A 22307-nucleotide genomic window follows, 5' to 3' on the forward strand; every position below is an offset into this window, starting at 1 on the left:
TGAAGAAGCAGTACAACGATGGAGAAAAATTGGGAAGAAGTTCGCTTATGTTGGTAACCCAACAGCCACAGAAAGAATTCTATTTTGGATTTGCAGACCTCGTTAACCCAACAATCAGATTATTTTGATTTTTTTTTTTTTTGACTTTTAAATGTTAAATATTTAGTTAAGTTAGAAAATGTGACAAAATATTAGCAATAAGACACAAATGAGACACACAAAAGGAGACAGCAGACTTGGAGCCCTACTTTACTGCTACCTAACTTTACTTCTGGAACTCGATTTATCAAGACACACCAATGCCAAGAGCTCTCGGTCAACTTGTCCAACCAAGTTTGTATTTACATCCCCCGACCCATAGAGCTTATCCCATCATGTTTTACTAATACGAAAGACAAAAGAATAGAAAAGAGTGATTTGATTCTTTGTGATGGGATTTTAAAGGGATAGGGATAAATTGAATGAAATTGGAGCTGTCTCCATAAACACTAGCAATCTCCGCACCTGCTATGCATGTGTTTAGGAGAAAGTTACTGCAGGATAGAGAAAAAGTAGGAAGTGGGAGAGAAAGTGGATATGAAAACGTATTGAATTATAATAATGTGTTTGATTGATTTTATTTTTAATTTTAGTACCAATAATGCTATTCTTATCATATTTTTGTACCATAATTGTATAAATTCTTAGATAGCATCTGATGTAGACAGTCACATCATCTAAATTAATTAACATTTAATTTCAAAATGTCAATCAATAATTAATAAAAATATTATTAATTAAATGATGATTGTGGTATACGAGGAGTCTTCTTCTGCCACCAAAGATTATTTAAGTGTTTTAATTAATAAAAAGATTGAAATTAAATGATGTAGCTTGTCCAACTCATTTGCCACCTAAGATGGTAAAGAAATGTGATATAAAATTGTGGTAAGAATAGCATTACTCTTTTAGTAGAGTGATGTTAGTGGGTAAAATAGTTAGTTGTTAGGGGAAAGAAGTATTAATGGGGATCAAATCCGCATCAAAGTGCACAGACATTGCTTTTCGCCCTTGCGGTAAAACGCCTTATTCATGCCCTTGATTTTCTAAAACAAATTTTAAAATAGTCATTAATCCTAGAGAGTTCTCTTAATATGCGGTATAGATAGAATAATTATTTTGAAATGCATGTACTTATCAAGAACATTCCAAAGAACCTCCTAAAGCCAAGACCCAATGAGGAAGGCGAAACATGTTTCCAACATCCAATGTTGCATTACTGTATGATGAATCAAGTGGTCCCTCCCGGTGTATTTGAAAGAGTGACAACCCCAATTTTTTTTTAGATCATAGGTTGGTCCAAAATAACGAGAGTCGGCTAGATCATTGATCCGGGAAAGAGTTGCTTCTCCACACTTGCGTTTTCGATTCCAAAATGGGAAAAGGCCGCGTTAGTAAGCCAAGCAAGCCAGGTTCCTAGACACTATGATAGGACATGGATTGACCATGACGATAATGGAGTTCTCCGTAATGTAATAGAAGAGTAACAATCCAGTTCCCATTCCTTCTTTCTTATTTGGGCATTTTCATTGTATTTTCTCTTAAGTTGCGTTGTGCTTTTACTCACTATTCTAAAAACCGGCCTAGGTTGTGGAGGACTGATGGGATTTAGGCCAAAACATGGAGAAAAATCGGGTAGAGGCTAGGCGGGTTAGGTGGGCTAGGGGATAGGAAGAGACTAGCCAGTTCCATTGTTTTTAATTTTTTTTTTAATTAAGTTAAAGAGTTTTCTGGGTAACCTAGTAAATAAGAACCCATATTATGAATTATGAATTTTCGAATTTGGTTTTTGGTTTTGGGGTTTTCTTATTTTTGCTACATTGGTTTGTGATGATGACAATGTTATAATGGCTTAAGTTTTAAGTTTTTAACCTTCCTAAATTCCCAATGCAAGTATAGTTTTTATTTTTTAGATTGTAAGTAGGTGCTTATTCACATGTTATATTATAAATTTAATTAAATCCGCTTAGTCCACCTAGCCACTAGGCCCCGCTAGCAACCCGACTAGAGCCTAGCTTCTTTGTTTTTTTTTTATTTTTAACAAATGATATTATCTACACTAAAGGGGTAGGGGAGTGGTTAGGCCTCACAATGGGCTAGCAATAATGTGCTTCAAATTCATCTTTGGTGAGAATCAAAATTAAGACCTCTCAAGACGTCTTCCAAGGACACATGGTGATCTTTGAGGAAGACGAAATTGATGACATAGAGTGTGCCACTCGACTTTCTCTCTTAGATTTACAAGATAAGGGCCAACATATTGAAATCGGTGAGGCTGATTAAGCCTAGTGATCTAATAAAAGCATGTTAACAATGATTCAAATTAGGTACTCGCTTTTTCAGTAATTCATGAAATTAGCCATTGCAAAATTTGTTACTTTTAAACTAGAGAATGAATCTAGGTGCTACGATGAACAATATCGTAAGCAACTTGCTAAAGCCATTGAAGAAAGCCTTGAGTATTCAAACAGCAGGTACCCTTAACGTCTGTTTGGGTGATATATGTGTATATATACATATATCCATACAAGCTGGACAGACATAGATATTTTATATATATATATATATATATATATATATCATTAGATATCATTGTTAAATGGGAGTTTCTGGCCTCATATGTATCCTTTGCTTTACAATGTTGAACAATGAACATATATGGCAAGAATTGAGTTCTTGCATGCCCTTTCCTTCCTCTAAAGATGCATAAGTCACGAGTGATGGAATAAATGAACTTTTTTAATTGTCGTCATATATACAGGTTTCATTCATTAGACTGACATCATTTTCTTGTTCTTGCTCCAGGAGTCCTGCTCAACAAAATCAAATAGATAATGATAAAAAAACAGTAAGTGAAATTGCCCCATCTTATATGGTAATCCTATCCTATGGTACGTAATTTTCATTTTTTGGGTCCAAATATAGTAATTTTCAGAATCAGGCAATTCAAATTTACTTGAGTTTTGTTCATCAGCTACATCACTTTAATTTTTTTTTACGCCAAGCGTCCCTGTAGTTTTTGGACTGGTCTAACTGTGCCCCTTTATGTTTTTAGATTGTAAGAACACTAAACTACTTCCGCAATGAAAATTTAATTGAAATTGGGAGGTGTCCTTGAATTGCAACAGCTTACTAAACTACATGTACAAAATAGACACAATTCAAACTACAGACACCAAAAGCGAATCTTGAACAAATGACAAAGACCAAAAGTAAAATGTAGCCTTTGTTTAACTTAAAATCGAAGTTGCAAATAACAATTCAACACCCTAGCTCCTCTGTCAGTTCATTGCCTTGGGGGTAACATGCCAACCTCAAGGCAATAGATTGGCATAGAGGAGCTAGGGTGTATTTGCTCAGATTGTGGTGGTTAATTTCCAATTATATATCATTGTTTTCCAGGATCAACTTGATGATGTAGTTCCTCCTGTCGCGGCTGAGGGAGCATTGGGGCAGAGTTCTTCTAGGCAATCACATGGAACAAATATTGGGAATGTTGCTGAAGGTTCTATTGGTCATGATTCTGTTCATTCAACTGTGGAGGTTTAGAAACCCTAAAAAGAAGTGGTGGCATAATGTCATGATCAAAACTATTGGTTGAATAATTTTGGAGATGTACGATGCGAACATATCGGCATGAAATTATTGATGAGATAAAACTCCACATTGTCTTTTCACATCTCTCCATTCTTTCTTTCACATATATTTTTGTAATATTCTTTAACTAAATAAAAAAAAAGGTTGGGACTCCTATGACCAAAAGGAAAACAGTTTCAGAAGTGAATTCGGTTTCTAAAACTCCTAAGGATTTAAGACTTATAAATACTTGTGTGCGCTAGCTGTTGCGTCTATTATTCACTATTGCTGCTAGCTTTTTTTTTTTTTGTTTCTTTTTGATTTGTCGGGTGACTAGCGATATGGAAGACATCTATGACAAGAAGAGCCAGAGCTTTTACTGGCACGTTGATCACCTTGACACACATGTACCAGACCCCCTCGGCCCTCATGAGAAATATTCCCCTTGTGTTCCACTGGAAATCTGCTTTGAAGAGCCTCATATGATCCTTCAGTACCTCAATCCTTCTTTGTATATATGCGAAGGAATAAAAGGATACACCCGCATAACCATATTAGTGAAAACTAATTCCACTTTATGGGGCTAAAATGGTGTTCTTTGTTGTAATTACAAATTAAAATGAACTCACATAGATTTTGCACCAAGAAAAACGAGAGACCGCAATTCCTACCAAATTAAAGAAAAGAACTAAACTACTGATAAAAAAATCGATTAAAACATTAATCGGAGACACTTTTGTCGTTCAATGTGATAAGATTCGTGCAATATAAAACGTTGGAAAGGGATTAAGGTTGTGAAGAAGGGGCATTTTAAGGTTGATTGGCTAATTAGGGTTGTTTTAACTATCTTCAAGAGGTATTTAACCTGAACTTGGTTTGCGAGGGCAAGATGATGATCCATTAATCTTCATAGAGATTCACAACTAAATATTGCCTTATTATTTTGTCATAATCTCCACTGTGTTCTTGAGGACTACTTTTGCTGCTTCAAAATGTCAGAAACACGAAATTTTTTAACTCCATCAGAAGTAAAGCAAAACTTTTGGCACTTGGAAAGAGAAAATACTTACCACAATTTGAATGATAAGTTAAACATCAAAATCACCTTTCCCAATTCGATCCCAAAAGGAAAATCACCATTGACTAACCATGACTGGCCTGCTTCTTTTTGTACAATAATAAAAAAATGTCAACAACAACTACCAAGAGGAAAGTTTGAGACATACCTGTAGGAATTACCCACCTACAGAGGCAATTCGTTCAATTTCATCTTCCCTCGCAAACTGCTTGTTTCTTTTATGATTTTTGGCATTTCGGAAAGCTTCACCATTTGGGGTTCTCACTTTATATATACAGATTAAAACATAAAATAAAAATGACACAAGAAGAATGATAGAATTTATGACTATTTTAGTGTGATTATAACAATTCCTTTGCAATAATCGATCATCATCTAAAAAGTTACTCTTTTTCTCCATTTATGTTGTAAATTTGCAGACTTCAGTAGTGTTTTCTGTGCCAAGATGTTGCCCAAAATGACAACCACCCTAGACAATACCAAGGAAGGACTACAACAGATAGTGTTTTAGCGGAAAAAGTGATTTTTCGTTAATTGTGTTGATTTAGTCGCTAAATGGTTTATAGCGAGAAAACATAGTCGTAACTGAGTTTTGCTTTTGAACTGCCACTGAATATCCCCAGCGAGGAATACCATTTTCATCATTGTAGCTACCCTTTTAGTGAGGAAATATTTTTTACGTCGAAGGACGGTTAATGTTTTCTTGCAAGCGTGGAAGAGAAAATGAAGGCAACTGATATGGTTACCTGGCTGTGAGATTTAAAAATGATAAAACTAGTTTGTCTTTAATTTACTATGTTGCTCATAACTTTTATTTTAGTTATTTTTTTCTTAGTTTTGTTGAAGTGGTTAATTTGGTGTTTTCACAATTTTTTGATTGACAAAGATGATTTTGTTAATAGGTAGTTTAGATTATAGTTGTGGTGACATGAGTTTAATAGTTGTGGCCCACAATTTATAGAATTCAAACTTATTAGAGCATCTCCTAAGTAGTTAGCAAAACTTACCTTTAAAAGTGTCATTTGCTAACCCATTTGTCACTTTTATGCTACTTTAAAATTTTGTCACTTCAACCAACTCTCAAATTTTATCTTTCACTTTAAAATATTTATATCTTAACTTCTGTTTTTTTTTTTATCTCGTGGGGCATAAATTTTATTTTCAACCTATTTACTAAACAATATTTTTAATAAAATGTATTTGCAGTACTCAATTTGCTAACTTGAAGAAGTTGCAACCAACTTTATAAATATACAACAAATTATCCTACAGAGCATGTCAAATCCTAGCATCTAGGCTTTCTTTTCATTTTTTTTTTTGTGCTCTTTAATTGAGTCATGTTAAATGACCCAATAGATTTGTGATATTACACTCGCCCCCTTCCTTATCTCTAGCTAGGAAAAGAAAACATTTCTATCTCTATTTCGATGACCCCCTTCTTTGGTGGGGTTGGTGGCAGTCCCTATCTTCCGTTTTTCTTGTTTTCTTTATCTTCCTTGATTTTGATAACCTACTTTATCTTGTGGTGATGTGCTTTGAGCTTTTGTATCTCAGTTTATTTTGAGCTCTTGTCTCAATTTGCTCTTAGTTTTCTCAGTTTAGTATGCAATATTTCTCCCCAGTTGTTATTCCTCTTCACGAACCCTCAATCATTAACCTTGGCTACTTGACTCATCGAATGGCTCATCCAAGAATCTCCTTCAGGGGAGTGCTTCGGTGTTCTGTGGCTTTTAAAGGCATTATCTGGTAAGAATATTGGAGCAGGGACAGGCTTGGAGGAGTGATTTTTCTTATTTTAGATATAGGGTATTTAGTTTAGAATTTGTTGTGGACTGAAAGAGACTTTCCGGGCGATCATTTTCTGAGCTTCGATCTACGAACACCTTTACACTGCCATCGACTCCAACTATCATCCATGTATGATCCATATTAGATCTGACCAATTGAAAGGGGTCTTACCAAGAACAATCCAAAGAACCTGCTAAAGCCAATACCTGGTGAGAAAGGCGAAAGATGTTTTCCAGCGTCAGATGTTGCATTGTTGTATAATGAATCAAGCGGTCCTTCTCGATGTATTTGAAAAATAGTGACGAACCCATTTTTGTGTAGATCACAAGTTGGTCCAAAGAACGAGAGTCGGCTAAATCATTGATCTGGGAAAGAGTTGCGCCTCTATGCCTGCGTTTTCGATTCGAAAATAGGAAATGACTGCGGTAGTAAGCCAAGAAGGCCAAGTTTCCAAACATTATAATAGGTTGTTGATTGACCGTGACGAGAATGGAGTTCTCCGTACTGTAATGGAAAAGTAACGGTTCAATTCCTAAGGCTTTCTTCCTTCTCTCTTATTTGGGCATGTTCATTGTATTTTCTCTTTAGTTAGGTTGTGCTTTTACTCAATGTTCTAAAAATTGGCCTCGGCGGTGGAGAACCAATGTGATCTAGGCCAAAACATGGAGAAAAATCAGGTAGATGCTAAATGGGTTACACGAGCTAGGTGAATAGTCGGGCTAGGAAGGATGGGCAGTGGCTAGGCAGTTCCATTGTTTTTAATTTTTCTTTTTTTAATTAAGTTAAGGGGTATTCTAGGTACCTAGTAAAAAAGAACCCATATTATGAATTAGTGAATTTTCAAATTTGGTTTTTGGTTTTGGGGTTTTCTTATTTTTGCTGCATTAGTTTGTGATGACGACAATGTCATAATGGCTTAAGTTTTAAGTTTTAACCTTCACAAATTCTAAATACAAGTATAGTTTTTATTTGGGATACTTTGGATGCAGTTCTTAGCCACCAATTTTCTTGGATTGAAACCTTATTAATTTTCAGTTTTTTATCAAGGTCCCTGACTTTTGTACACCTCATCATACTGGTATTAAATGTATTTCCATATCACCTATTTTATTTTTTTAATTTAAAAATCATAATTTACAATTACCTATATTTATGAAATATTAAATAAAACACATAATTTGTGGGATTTGAAATATTAAAGATAGATTAGAAACTTAAAAATCATCATGATCTTAATCTTCGCCATCTTCAATACCAGCCTCACAACCTAGAACCTCAGAAATCATGCTAGCGCATTTAACCACTAGCCTAGGAAGAAGGCCGGTCCACAACTTAGAACTTAGAAGTCACTACAGGATCATGGTCTGCCATTAACAAATTATGTACATATAAGAAAGATAATTGATACATCTATTATATATAAAGAGAATGGAAAAGGTGAATAGTATTTTGGTCATCATGCTTCAATAAAAATGTTTTGGACAAAAATGCCCTCAAAATGAAAAACTTTGTGAATAGTGTTTTGGTCATCATGCTTCAATAAAAAGGTTTTGGACAAAAATGTCCTCAAAATGAAAAACTTCAAAGGCATCCCAAAATAATACATCAAATAAGGTAAGGGCATTTTCGTCATTTTAATTTTTTTTTTTTAATAATTTACTTTTTGGTGCTTCTTTATTTTTATTAGCATCTCATAATAGACTAGCAATAATGTGATTTAATTTCTCTATTTTTGAACATGTTCAAAACATCTTAAGAGGCGTGTCATGTTGATTATAAAAAAAGTTTTTCACATGTGGATAACAATGTGATTAAATAAGTTGTCAAATGATTGTTTTAAAAAATAAAAAATAAATAAACGATATTATCTAGCCTAAAGGGGAATGAGGTGGGCTTAGCCTCACAATAGGCTAGCAATAATATGATTCAATCAATTGTTTATTAGATATTATTTTCGCTATTCTTAATGTAAATTCTATAGAGACCAATTTTATTATGTGAATTCAACTGCTTTAATTGGTTTATAAGGGGTTTCTTCTAGCATGATTTAAAATTATTCATTTACTTAAAATATTTGACTTTCCTTTTGTCAATTTACGCGTATAAATATATTTAAAACGTGTAAGTTGCAAGTAGCACGCCGTGATTTAAAAAATGCCTTCTCGCGTGAGCGCGTGCTTGAAGGCTAGTATGTAACTATGGGTACATTCATCAAATCACCCAAAACAATAATGTAGCACAAAACATTGATAGATTCTTCAAACCAAAAAATATGGATACATTCTTAAAAAAAAAAAAAAAAAAAGAATGAACCTAATAAAAAACTCCACATGGATATATTCTCAAATCAACGAAAAAAATGAACCCATATACATTCCAATAAATATAGTGCCCCATGAAAGTATGCGTAAGCTACCTATAATCCTCATACAAGATGGATAAAAATGTACCAAAAGTGATCTATTGACAAATGGATGCATTTTACAACGAAGAACAATATACATATAATGATATGTAGGGATATGGGTACATAAAATGCAACAGCCAAATACAATGTACCTATATTATGCGGAACATATACTAAAACAACCCAAAAACATTGTACCCATAGAATGTGTATGATGAAATTTAACCAATAAAAGAAAATTGCACTCGAAGAAATATATGTATAGAGAAATTGAATTCTAGCCCGTGAAGAAAAAAACTAAAAAAAAAGAAAATAATTGATGACTTGTGATTGGAGGTGTTGCACAGCACTGGGAGTCGGAACTATGGGGAAGACAGAGAAACAAAAAGAGATGGAGATGATTCAGAAAGAAAATAGAATGAAACATTTAGGAATATAATAAATTTAGACTGATAATTAATTGCCTTAAATTTAGGAGATAAACACCAATTTTAGGTTGTTTTATTAAAAAAAAAAATTTAATATAAAATGTTGAGTTGACAAGTTAAATGGTGACGTGGACAAAGTCAAAGGACTTTAATAAAAATTTGAAAACCAATAAGGTTTTAATCAAACAACATTGTGAAAAAAAATAGGATCCTAATTTTTATTTGGGTTAATTACAAAAAACTACCTCAAGTATGGGTCAAATGACACTTTCATACCTCATCTTTTAAAATTGACAATGTCATACCTCATCTTACGAATTTGTGTCAATGTTATACCTTCCGTTAGTTTGGCCATTTATTTCTCAGTTAAATGCTGACGTGGCTTGATCCGGAACCCATTTTTATTAAAAAATTATTAAAAACAAATAAAATCATTTAATATTATTTAAATATTAAAATAATAATAAAAAAATACATAAAAAAATAAAAATCATTAGCCATCATCTTCCCTCTCCTTTCGTGCATCTCCCCCCTCTCTCTTCCCCGTCATCTTCCTGCAACCCAGCAACCCAGAAAAGAAGAAGGAGAAAGAAGAAGAAGAAGAGAAAAAAAAAAAAATATATATATATATATATATAACAGCAAACCCGTCCCCTCCCACCCAACCCCCCCCCCCCCCCCAACCTAACTCGCAGAAGAAGAAGAAGAAGAAGGAAGTAGAAGAAGAGAGAAGAAAAAAAAAAAAAAAAAATTACCCAGTTCGTCCCTTGCAGAAGAAGAGGGAAGAAGAAGAAGAGAGAAGAAAAAAAAAATACCCAGTTCGTCCCCCTGCAGAAGAAGAAGAGGGAAGAAGACGGAAGAAGAAGAGAGAAGAAGAAGAGAAAAAAAAAAAAAAACCAGTTCGTCCCCCTGCAGAAGAAGAAGAAGAAGAAGAAGAAGAGGGAAGAAGAAAAAAAAAAAAAAAGCCCAATTCGTCCCCTGCAAAAGAAGAAAAAGAAGAGAGAAGAAGGGGAAAAAAAAAAAAAAAACCAGTTCGTCCCCCTGCAGAAGAAGAAGAAGAAGAAGAAGAGGGAAGAAGAAGAAGAGAGAAGAAAAAAAAAAAAAAAAATCAGCCCAGTTCGTCCCCCTGCAGAAGAAGAAGAAGAAGAAGAGGGAAGAAGAGGGAAGAAGAGGGAAGAGAGAAGGAAAAAAAAAAAAAAAGGGTCTTTATTATTTTAATATTTAAATAATATTAAATGATTTTTTTTATTTTTAATAATTTTTTAATAAAAATGGGTCCTGGATCAAGCCACGTCAGCATTTAACTGAGAAATAAACGGCCAAGCTAACGGAAGGTATAACATTGACACAAATTCGTAAGATGAGGTATGACATTGTCAATTTTAAAAGATGAGGTATGAAAGTGTCATTTGACCCATACTTGAGGTAGTTTTTTGTAATTAACTCTTTTTATTTTTTATTTTTTAGACTGTAAGTAGACATTTATTTATATGTTATATAATAAATTTAATTATATCCGCTTTGTTCGATTAGATGCTAGATCCTAGCTTGCCACCAATTAACGCCTAACGTCTTTTTGAATTTTGCTTTTACTTGTTTGTATTGCGCTGCCTATCTTTTAAATTTTCCTTACCTTGTAATAGTTATGTGTATTAATGAATTTTATTATGTTTGACACGAAAAAAAAAAAAAATTTCCCTCAAGGAGCATGTCTAAGTCTAACTACCTCATGGATAACATCCACATGACATTGAATTAACCTAGGGATGGGTGTATCTTTTTGCCGTCTCTCGTGATGTTTTGATGAAAGGTCACAAACCGTCCTCTACATTTATTAATTCTTTAATTTGGTAATTTAGTTACATCTTCAAATACGTTGTTTTTCTTTTTTTTTTTTTTTTTTTTTTTTTTTTTTGGGTATGTGATACATTAAATCTAACTTTGCTGCCAAATTGTTACCTCATTTTGAATTGGAGATGCTCTTGGACCTATATCTACGGTCACGTACGACTCCCCGAAAGTCCTATTAGAAGTAAAAATGGAAGCAGATGTAGCCAATTGGCAGCTGCCAAGCCACAATCTGTGAAGAGCTTTTTTTAGTAGGCTGAAAATATGGTATGGTATATTAATTTTATAATATAAGTGGTTGGATATTATATTTAAAAAAAAATTAGCCATATTATGATATTTGATGTATCAGAAACACATACTTAATGTATCGTGCTGAGTTTCGATACCTAGAAAAATTTCTTTAATCTGTGACAGGGGAAATTTGGCGCGGGGTCCATCATATCCATGGACTGTGGAGGGTGCCACATCTGCCAAACTCAAAAGTTTCAAGAGATAATAAAACCTTTCAGTTGCCTCCAATTGTTTAAAGCTCTGAGCTTTTGGTGAGCTTCTGAACACTTGAAACTCCACTGCGATGGAGGCTTGCTCTCTGCACTCACCAAATGTGACCACTATTCCCTCCTCTTTATCCCAAAGTAGGTTTGCAGAAAAACCCCTTCTGCTCGGCCAGACCCTCAAATTTTCCAATTCCAAGAGGTACCCAAATGCCAGGAAGCTTGGATTTCTTCATGTCAAAGCTCAAGCTTCAGGTATGTAATATTTCTTTTACTGTTTCGTTGAAATGGGTTTGTTATGCATTTAATTTTGATTAATGATATGATGCCCCTTTTTTTTCGTTCTTCTGGAATTTTTGATCTTATCATGATTTTACTATTGTTTATTTGTGTTTTTCTATGTATTTATAAAAATGTAGTGATGATATGATCCAATCCAACATTCAAGATGTACTAAAATTTTACCTACTTCACCACCTGCATCATGTTCCCTAATCCTCCTGCTACTGCTAGTTCTGCAGATATTTTGCGAGAGAGCAAACTAGACCGAGAAAATGAGCTACATTAAGGGATTGTTTGGGAGTGTTTCGGTAGAAGTGATTAAAAACGATTAAATGTATGTGTAGAGAAAGGAAATTTTGTTTTTATTAATGGTAGGAAGGGACTGATGTGGAGCACTTACAAGTTATCAAACAAAAGCAGGTGTCATTTGCATTTAGAGAGATGAAATTTCAATATAGTCTAGAAACCCTGCACTTATAGTAAGATTTTGAGTCTTGTGTCACCAATGTCAACAGTTTCTCCATTAGCTTCGAATTCACCATCATAGTCTAGCACTTTGTTGCACTAGCTTCCCATTTAGGATGTGAGGCGTACTTAAATTCGATATACTCTTGGAGATGTGAATTATGAATCAGTGCTTGTAAGAGTATATATGCTACTGGCTTGCATAAGCTGGCTACAGAATGGTGAGGAAATAATAGAGCATAAGGAAGTGCCTTAGAACGTATTCAACCTACTTCATGTCACAATCTTATCTTACCTATATGTTAAAGAAAGTTAAGGGGCTTTTCCTCCGTTTAGGTATGTGCTGAAATGGTAAATTGGTAATCACTGTAACTCCTTCCTAACCTATCTGTAACTGATTTTTACTGTTTTTACAAGGCACCACAAAGTTCAGCTCAGAGATAGTTGAGCCAGTTCCAGAAAAAGGAAATATTAAGAATGAGAATCTTGCATTTGTTGCCGGTGCTACTGGGAAAGTTGGTTCACGAACAGTAAGGTTATCATTTGCTGCTGACTCTGCCTTTAGGTGATTTTCTTTTCCAACCTGAGACCTGTTTTATTAAATTTCTAAGCTTTCTTAGTGCGATTCAGGGAGCTTTTGAAACTTGGGTTCCAAGTCAGAGCTGGTGTCAGGAGTGCTCAGAGAGCACAAACTCTTGTGCAAGTACGAATTTGATTGGTGATATTATAACTTATGCACCACTTTCCTTAATCACATTTATACTGATAAATCAATTCATCTGTAGAGTGTTAAACAAATGAAGCTCGACGAAGGGATTCAGCGTAAGATTAAAGACTTTAGAACTATCAATTTCTTATTGCATTTGATTTCTATAAAATTTTCAGTGAAAAAAAAAGGACAAAGTGAAAAAGAGGAGCGAGATAAGGTTTTGATAAAGAGATATTACCTTAACAATATTTGCTTATAGCAAATAACAGGTAGCTTTTGATTTTTAGCCCAGCTGTAGAAAAGCTTGAAATTGTGGAGTGTGACTTGGAGAAACCAGATCAGATTAGACCAGCATTGGGCAATGCATCAGTGGTCTTGTGCTGCATCGGTGCCAGTGAGAAGGAGGTTTTTGATGTTACTGGACCATATCGAATTGACTATCTAGCTACCAAAAATCTTATTGAGGCAGGTAAGAAAGGGTTTTGACTGTTGGCAGGTACAATGTTACTTATATCTTTGTGTGATGTAACTACATCGAGTTTTAGTCTTATTTATCTTGCTTTTGTTGCAGACCTAAAAGAAGTTACAATGAAAACATTATGGCTTATTGCAGTACCCTCCACACACACACCCACTAGAGCCTTCTCTTTTTTATTTTATTTTAATAGATTTGTGAATATTTTTAGTTTCCATTCCCATAAGTAGAACTCTTCAAACACCTAGGATCGAGAAAGTTTTCATTTTTTTTTTTTTGGATTAGCAAAGCTTCTGAAGCATGTTACCCTAAAAAAAGCTCATGCTTCTGAAGCATGTGTGGTATAACTTACAGTTATTCTAGGAAAGTATTCATCCAGTCTCGACTTGCGAGAACACGATGTTCTTTTACTGCTTAGCTGTTTATGTGATCTTTTACGAGTACAAACGGTTATAGATGGGAGGAGTGCAAAGAAATGGTGCCAACTGATCTTTGTATTCAGAATATTTTCTAATCTTGACTGTCTATCCAGTTATATTTTTTGAACTTTTAAGATAAAAAATGTGAAAATCTTGAGTATCTATCAATGATGCAGCAACTGCTGCAAAAGTTAACCACTTCATATTGCTTACGTCTCTGGGAACAAACAAGATTGGATTTCCTGCAGCTATTTTAAAGTAAGTCTTCAGGCTCATGGTAGAAATTTGATATATTATCATTTGTTGCTTGTCTATGTACTCAAAAGTCTAGAGAAACAGCCTCCCTTTGTTTCTTTTCTCGGTGAACACACTGAATTTTCTCTTCTTTTATAAAGCTTATTTTGGGGAGTCCTGATTTGGAAAAGAAAGGCAGAAGAAGCACTGATAGCCAGTGGACTTCCCTACACTGTGAGTATTCACAGCATTTGCTGCAGAAAAATTAATGAAATAGATAGGTTGTAAGTTGCTGGATCGTTGAGTTCTTATCTGCGGTCTTCTTCAGATAGTGAGACCGGGTGGAATGGAGCGGCCCACTGATGCTTACAAGGAAACTCATAATACTACCCTCTCAACGGAAGATACTTTATTTGGTGGTCAAGTTTCAAACCTCCAGGTATTCCTTCTGTAAAGATTACTTAATTGTGCACCATGCTGTGCTGTTTCTGTTTTCAGCACTAACTGATGAAAAATAATTAGAAACCAAAAGTAGTAACATCGGCCATATAGTCAGCTTATTCAAAACAAAATACGAAGCCTAATTCTGAGGCTCAAACACCTGCGTTTTCTTTTTTTTTCTTTCTGAACAAGATAATAATTTGGTCTCCCTTGACTGAGTCAAATGCAACAGTTTTTCACTAGATAGTTTGAAAAGTGTATCGATTGTAATTTTGTGCCATATATATGTTTTCTACTGCGAATGAAAGGACTTCACTTAGTTAAATCATTTTCCGTACAAATGATAGGCTAATTACACTAAATTCATCTAAACTACGGGAAGGGGGCTTGAACTTAAGTGCAAAGGGTCAAGCATACTACCCTACCCAACTTGGCTAAACCCATATAATTAGTGAGGTCATTAGAAAGTTTAAAATTGAACATCTGTATTTCACTTCTGTCCTACCTTTGATTGTATTAATGTATGTTCTTGGATAGAGACAGGCATCTTGGATTGCGTTTTATGTACTGTTAAAACTAAAATGTTTTTGTTGTTTTAACTGTCACATCAGTAGACTAAAGATAAATCAAATATTGTCCTGATCCTGGTGCTTTTGTTTTCGAAATAAAAATTTCTACTCATGCTGTCCATAACATATATCTGAATTTGGTTAGAGAAACTTGGAATTTATCGATCAACTGTAAAAGTATACTTCTATTTATCAATTCAGGTGGCAGAGTTACTGGCCTCTGCAGCCAAAAATCCCAGCCTTTCTTACTTCAAAGTAGTGGAAGTAATTGCAGAAACAACAGCTCCGTTGACTCCCTTGGAGGAACTCCTCGCAAAGATACCATCTCAACGTGCTTACACTTACACACCAAAGGTTTGTTTGTTCTTTCTTTTGCTAACATTTAGTAAGTAACTAAGGAAATCTTTAGTCCCTTTTTTTCCTAAAAGGGCAGAAATACATTCGAGTTTTATATGTGAGCCTTCAGCTGCCAAGTGAACCTTGGAGAGTTCCCTTATTGCTTCGTGTATTATCTAGCTTTCATTCTTTCACTTTTCCTCATAACAGATATCGTTACTCCTGAACATGAATATCTCTGTTCTTTTATTCAAACAAGTAGAAGTACTTTACCTTTTAATTGTCAGAGCGAAATTGACGCTCTCTATGGTGTCATCAGGAATCATCTGCGGCACCCACAGCTGATCCAGAGCTTTCTAAGAGTGCCAAACCACCAACATCTCCTTCTACGTCGCCAAGCACCGCGGATCTTGCCACCAAAGTGAGTGATACAGATACCACACCTGCAGAATCAGTAGCTACCCCTCCTCAGGAAGCTTCAAAACCCATCATAGAGAAAGAAAGCATTCAGACAGAAAAGAAAGTTACAAGGGCTTCCTCGCCTTATGCTTCGTAAGCTCATAATATACACTGAAAACCTCACCTTCTGCTTCGTAAGCTCATATTATAGGCACTGAAAATCTAATAATCTAACTTTCTTATGACAAGAACAACATTGCACTGGTACAAAACTATAGATCTTTCCACACCTTTCCAGAGTCTGTTGTGGTCTCTATATATGTTAAATTTCAAGTCAATCCAATATCTTTAACCATTTCTTATCTCTGTTATTATGAAACGTAACATTGCTTTCTTTTTGTTTTATTTTGCAGATATGATGATTTCAAACCACCGTCGTCACCTTGTCCCACTCCACCTAGTACCCAAAAAGATGTGGAAGTTGTTGATGCTGTGTCAACAACCATTTCAGAGGCACCAACCAGCACAGAAGGGATAACAACTTCCGCGAATGAGATAAAATCAGTCTCACAAGAATTGCTAATAACAAGCCCCCTTTCGCCTTACATTGCGTAAGCTACTTCCAATGCTTTCCTGTCACATCATAGATATGGGACAATTTCTGTATGATGATATGATTTTTTATAGGTATGAGGATTTGAAGCCACCTAGCTCTCCGAGCCCAACGCCAAGTGGTCCCAAGAAAACGTCTTTGGATGCCTCAATTCCGGTAGAAGTTGTCACACAATCAAGTGGAGGTAATGATGTTCCGGAAGCTGAGACAAGCAGTGTTGCTGAAGAGGTTTCTCCCTGCAATTCACCTCATTATCATTCACCCTACCACGTGTAAGGATTTTCTCAAATTTTTATTTTTGTATTCAAAATAAGTGTTTTTTGCTTCTTGCTACTTTGATCATTGTACTCTTAAATTTGGTAAGTGCACAATCACTAATGCAATGATCTTGTAGGAAGTAACTACAAGATTCTGTTGATTGAACGGATGTTTTCCCTTCATATTATATAAGATTCACCTCAATGAATTATTGATTTCAAATATTATGTTAAATCCAGCTATTTTGTGTCGAATATTAGCCTTTCCTGTGAGTTATATTGTTCTGAGAAATAGGGATTGAACTTATTGTTGGTGTTTTATATATCCAAAGAAGAAAAAGGAACTTATTGTTGGCGTGCTATGTTTTCAGATACGACGACTTCAAGCCCCCTTCATCACCATCTCCTACTCCTCCGATCGTATCAGTCTTCTCAGCACCAGCTGCAAACAATGGATCCCCAATCGATACCTCAAACAGCACAGGGCAACTTCCAGCTGAAAATAAACAAAGTGAGGAAGAGCAACATACCAAACGAAAGCCAAGACCGCAGTCACCTTTTTATATGTAAGCTTCTTCATGGTTGCACTTTTGTAGGTCAACGGGATTTCATAAGATCGTTTTTACTATATTAAGTACACAAGGAAGAAACGTATTTAAGGGCTCGTTTGGAATTGCTTTTAAAATGGCTGAAAGAGTTTTTTGTAAAAAGTTTTTAAAACCAATCTTCAGTATAAATGCGAATCCTTGGAAAAGAACTTGAAGTGCTTCTTACAAGAAGCGCATAATTGGTGTTTCTTGCAGGAAGCACTTTAAGTGCTTTTGGAATCCTAAACACGTTTTCTAAAAGCGCTTGCAGTTATTGTAAAAGCACTTCCAAACGAGTCCTTAGTCATGCTTTAGTGCCTCAGCGGGGAGTACAAACTAAAACTAGAACATACTCCTAGCTTATATGACAGATTTTCGTTTAGGACAACTTTACTGAACCTTTGAGGCTTATAATGAACAGGTATGAGGAGCTAAAGCCTCCAACATCACCAATACCAGTACCATCCCTAAAATCCTAGAAAGTATCACTGCCATCAATGTTTACGAGGTAGTGATCCCAAAACTCTTCATACTTTCTGTCTTCTGAATGAACGAAAGCGAGTATTTCTCGGTCATATGAGACTAAACTGTCTGCAGGTTCACATATTCATGCAACTAAGCCCTCCACATAACAGCAGCATTGGAACAAATGTGGACTTTGCATCAGGGTGTTGGCAAGTTTGTTTTAATGTTCATGAAGAGGAAGCAACTGAAATTGCGGGAGTATTATTCATGGATATTCTAATACCAACACTGTATATGTTACAGTTTTATCTCTTAAATGTTTCTTTTCTTCTTTCAGATTATGTACTCAATATGCAAAGACCCTAACAACCTAATCTGGTTTTAACAAATGAGTCCTATGTTTTTGAAGTTTTCAGAAGTTTGGTGAGTGTGACAAAGAGTGGGTCTATATGGAGGGCCCAAAGCCAACTGAACCAAACCAATCCGACCGGTTTGGTTTGATATGGTTTTTAACATGACACAAGCGTAATTTTATATCGAATCACATCATGCAGACCAAAGTCTAGTTTGGTTCGTTTTCGCTTATATGGAAGCACAGAACATAATCAAACCAACTATTTTACCTTCTTTTTTTTTTATACGAGACATGTTCTAGGATATTAGATTGCAAATTTGTTACTTTGAAGAAAATTTAACGTTTAAATAATCAAATTGCGAGTTTGTTACTTTCATGAAATGTTGAATATCGTTAGGATATTAGAATGTTACATGTGAAAGGGGTTAAAAGAAGAAAAGGGCTCAATCTGCTTCCTATGAGCCCAAAAAGCAAATTTAGCAGCTCAGCCCAAAAGCGGAAACATCCACTCCTCCAAAACACCCCCACACCAACCACCAAAACAAAACAAGGCAGACTGGAGGGGTTTTTCAGGGTTTATGGCCGGCGGTGAAGCTTCAACCGGCCAGAGTCTGAGTGGGAGGAGAAGTAAAACCCGAAACAGTGAAATGGGTACAAAGAAATACCCGACCGGAACCCAGAGAAATGGCGTTGGACCATCTACTGCTCTCGCCTACCTCGATCCCAAATACTGGTAATTTTTAATCTTCCCCTTTCCCTTTCTTTTTCTCAATCAAATTCATAGTTCTATTGATGTTGTTTGTTTCAGGGACGAACGATTCTCCTCTGAGGAGCACTACGAGTGGCTCAAGGACTACTCTCACTTTCGCCACCTCATCCAATCACATATCACTCCCAATTCCTCTGTAACTTCACACACTCTCTCTCTCTCTCTCTCTCTCTCTCTCTCTCTCACTATATATATATATATTTATATATCTTATATATGTGTGTATTTATTGGAAATGTATCTTTTCTAGCTTAGTAACCGGCAATTATTTCTGGGTCTGGAGTATATTATGCTAGGAAGATGCATAGAGAGAATGGGTTGAATTGATTGATTGGTTATTCGAATCGGGTTGAGTTAAAGTTATGATCTAGATGGATAGTTTAACACTTTATGTGGGAATTGTAAAGGCTGTTATTTTTGAGAAGATTTTATTTTTATCTGAGAAGAAAAGGCTGTTATTTCTTGCAGAATATCGCCTATTTCATTTGCCTCGATTGTCCTGAGCTCCTGTTATGCAAATTTTTTCTAATGAACAAAAATTGTTGATTCATTTGCATCGACTTTATTTTTATACTTAAATACGAATATGCATCATGTTTGTTGGTTTCATTTAGAAGGGTCGGATAAAGCAGTGGTGATGAGCAATGACTATAATGCAGGTGTTGGAGCTGGGTTGTGGAAACTCACGGTTGTCCGAAGAGTTGTATAAAGATGGGGTTACGGAAATAACATGCATTGATCTCTCCGCTGTTGCCGTAGAGAACATGCAGAAGAAGTTACAGTCTAAAGGTTTTAAAGGTGTGCTGTTTGAACTTTGATATTCTACAAACTATACACACTAGAATTATCTGCTTGTATACTGATCCTAAGACCCTATTACTTTTCCCCATGTTTCAATTGTGCTAAAGTGATTTGAGTTCAAGGTTTTTGATGATTGTCTAAATTTACAGAAAGAGGAGTTTTTGGTCCAAGTTGTTTATAGTTAATGATTAGAATTTGATTATCAATAATTAATCACTCTATACAAGCAGCATCAAACGTAAAAACTGGTATTGTAAAATTTGTGAATATATTATACCTGATATATATACTGTGCATGTACTTGTATACCTCAGGACATCTGTTTATTTATTTTCTGATAAGAGATATGCTACGGTGTGTGTCCGACCTTAGAAATAACTTTCTGACAATATGTAATGGCTAAACGGTGAATGTGAATAGTAGTCAGGCCTTGGAACAATTAGTATTCATTACTTACAAACTCTTTATGGGGACAAATGAAAATCTGTCAATTATCTGTTTTGTTTTTTGAGGTAATGGAGAGACAGCAGAATCGAAATTGTTCGCTGCTACTTTAAACTGCGTAATCTGGATTGAATCTTGTCTTTTGGGAGGACATTGGTATTCTATCTCCTCAATGATTTTCGGTGCTCCTGTTCCTAAAAAGTTTTTTTCTCATCCTCAAGCATAATGAACAAAATGGACTTTTTTGTCTCTCCGTTACAGTTTTTCTTGTTTCCTTGGAGCTCATTATTAAATTCCTTCAATTGAACTGATTCTCGGAACACGGTCGATTTGCATTAGAGAGAAAATCTTATTTATCTTTTCCAATATTCTTTGTTATCAGAAATAAAAGTTCTGGAAGCTGACATGCTAGACCTGCCTTTTAGCAACGAGTGTTTTGACGTTGTTATTGAGAAAGGAACCATGGTAAATTTACTATTTAAGATGGTTTTCCTCAAGTTTTATCCAATTTCAAGTTATCAGTGATTACCGTGACCAATATAATTGTGATTTTTTCCACCACCTAAACCTTAAGTGAGAAGGGTATAATGCTTATTCTATTTTTGATTATGAAGGAGGTACTGTTCGTTGATAGTGGTGACCCATGGAATCCACGGCCTGCAACAGTAACCAAGGTCATGAAGATGCTTGAGGGTGTTCATAGGGTTCTGAAACCAGATGGCATTTACATCTCAATTTCTTTTGGACAGGTAATATACCTATGTAGTAAGTTCATAGTACTTTTCCTAGTGAGAAAACCTGTTGTTCTTATTTGGATTGTTGTCCCGCAGCCACATTTCAGGCGCCCTTTTTTTGATGCTCCACAATTTACCTGGTCTGTGGAGTGGAGTACCTTTGGTGATGGATTTCACTACTTCTTCTATACATTGAAGAAGGTCAGTCCAGAATCCGGATACTATTTTGTGTGCTCGTCGAGGCTTATATCAACCTTTTCCCTCGCAGAATCGACCATTATGTGATTAACAGTACATTAATGTTTCAGGGAAGAAGATCATTGGATGATAAAGGATCTAGTGAAGAGAAGTTAGAGACTGCGTCTATTTGTCTTTTTCAAGATGAGTTAGAGGGCGAAGATTATCTTTTCCGAACCAACATTGATGAACTCAATAGTTAGATGAACTTATTGTACCTTGTATTCATTATTTTCCTGGTGTAACATTCATTTGATTGTATCTCAAAGCCAAGTTAAAACTAATTATATAACACATTTAACCTATCAACGTGCGTTATTTATACGAAATTTGTGTTCCCTTTTCTTCTCCACGCCTGATTTGGATTTTTTTTCGATGCAATTAACTACTCGAAAGTCTTGTGTTTTCATTTGAATAACTAAATTGTATGATTATCAGAAAGACGGACTAAAAGGTCCATTTCCAACAACACAGATATTGTTTTTAAATTGATAATTATCACGTGCACAATTCGTCAGGTGTGAGATTTTATCATGAAAATGATGGGATATTTCAACATAAACAGCAATGCAATTTGGGTGTGGTTCCTTGAATAGTAGTTTGGGGAGTTGTATCTACCCTTGAATCACATCACTCTTTGAAGTATTCCCTGAAGAGAGTGCAGCCCAAGCAAGGGTCCTTTTGCTTGACTCTTGGGATTGTGCTGGGCACTCGATGACGATTAAAAGCAAGTGAGTGGTGATGAATTTATTTTTTTTTTTTTTTTTTTGAATAAAGCAGATTAGTATTTTTGGTAGCGGTGTTGGGACAAATTAATACCACTAAAAGAAATTGTTGTACACTCTCAGAATAACTATTATGCATACTTTTTTCATTATTTTTTTTCACTGATTCCAATACAAAATGACTCTTCGCGATTGATATCAAACTCTTTCAATCTCACTACACGGTTTAGCTCAATTTTACTCTCAATATCGTCGTGTAAAATAAAAAATTATTCGTAAAATATGGTAAAGGATAAAAATAAAACAAAATCCATTAAATTAGTTGTTTGC

General features: G+C 35.2%; 2 protein-coding genes across 2 annotated transcripts; both read left to right on the top strand.

Annotated features, from left to right (window-relative positions):
- Positions 1-11694: 11694 nt before the first annotated feature.
- On the top strand, positions 11695-18310 carry LOC137729609 (protein TIC 62, chloroplastic). Its single transcript, XM_068468587.1, has 15 exons — positions 11695-11916; positions 12826-12943; positions 13039-13111; positions 13194-13230; positions 13410-13586; positions 14188-14269; positions 14407-14479; positions 14574-14684; positions 15457-15609; positions 15911-16143; positions 16404-16601; positions 16678-16875; positions 17232-17426; positions 17869-17955; positions 18045-18310. The coding sequence occupies exons 1-14, from the start codon at positions 11742-11744 to the stop codon at positions 17924-17926; spliced, it is 1881 nt and encodes a 626-aa protein (XP_068324688.1). The 5' UTR covers positions 11695-11741; the 3' UTR covers positions 17927-17955; positions 18045-18310.
- Positions 18311-18775: 465 nt separating this feature from the next.
- On the top strand, positions 18776-21602 carry LOC137729896 (uncharacterized). Its single transcript, XM_068468947.1, has 7 exons — positions 18776-19000; positions 19076-19172; positions 19696-19834; positions 20664-20746; positions 20896-21030; positions 21112-21216; positions 21324-21602. Exons 1-7 carry the CDS (start codon positions 18846-18848, stop codon positions 21453-21455), a joined length of 846 nt encoding a protein of 281 aa, XP_068325048.1. The 5' UTR covers positions 18776-18845; the 3' UTR covers positions 21456-21602.
- Positions 21603-22307: the final 705 nt, after the last annotated feature.

This window comes from Pyrus communis, chromosome 3 (assembly GCF_963583255.1).
Source record: "Pyrus communis chromosome 3, drPyrComm1.1, whole genome shotgun sequence".
Classification (NCBI taxonomy): Eukaryota; Viridiplantae; Streptophyta; class Magnoliopsida; order Rosales; family Rosaceae; genus Pyrus; species Pyrus communis.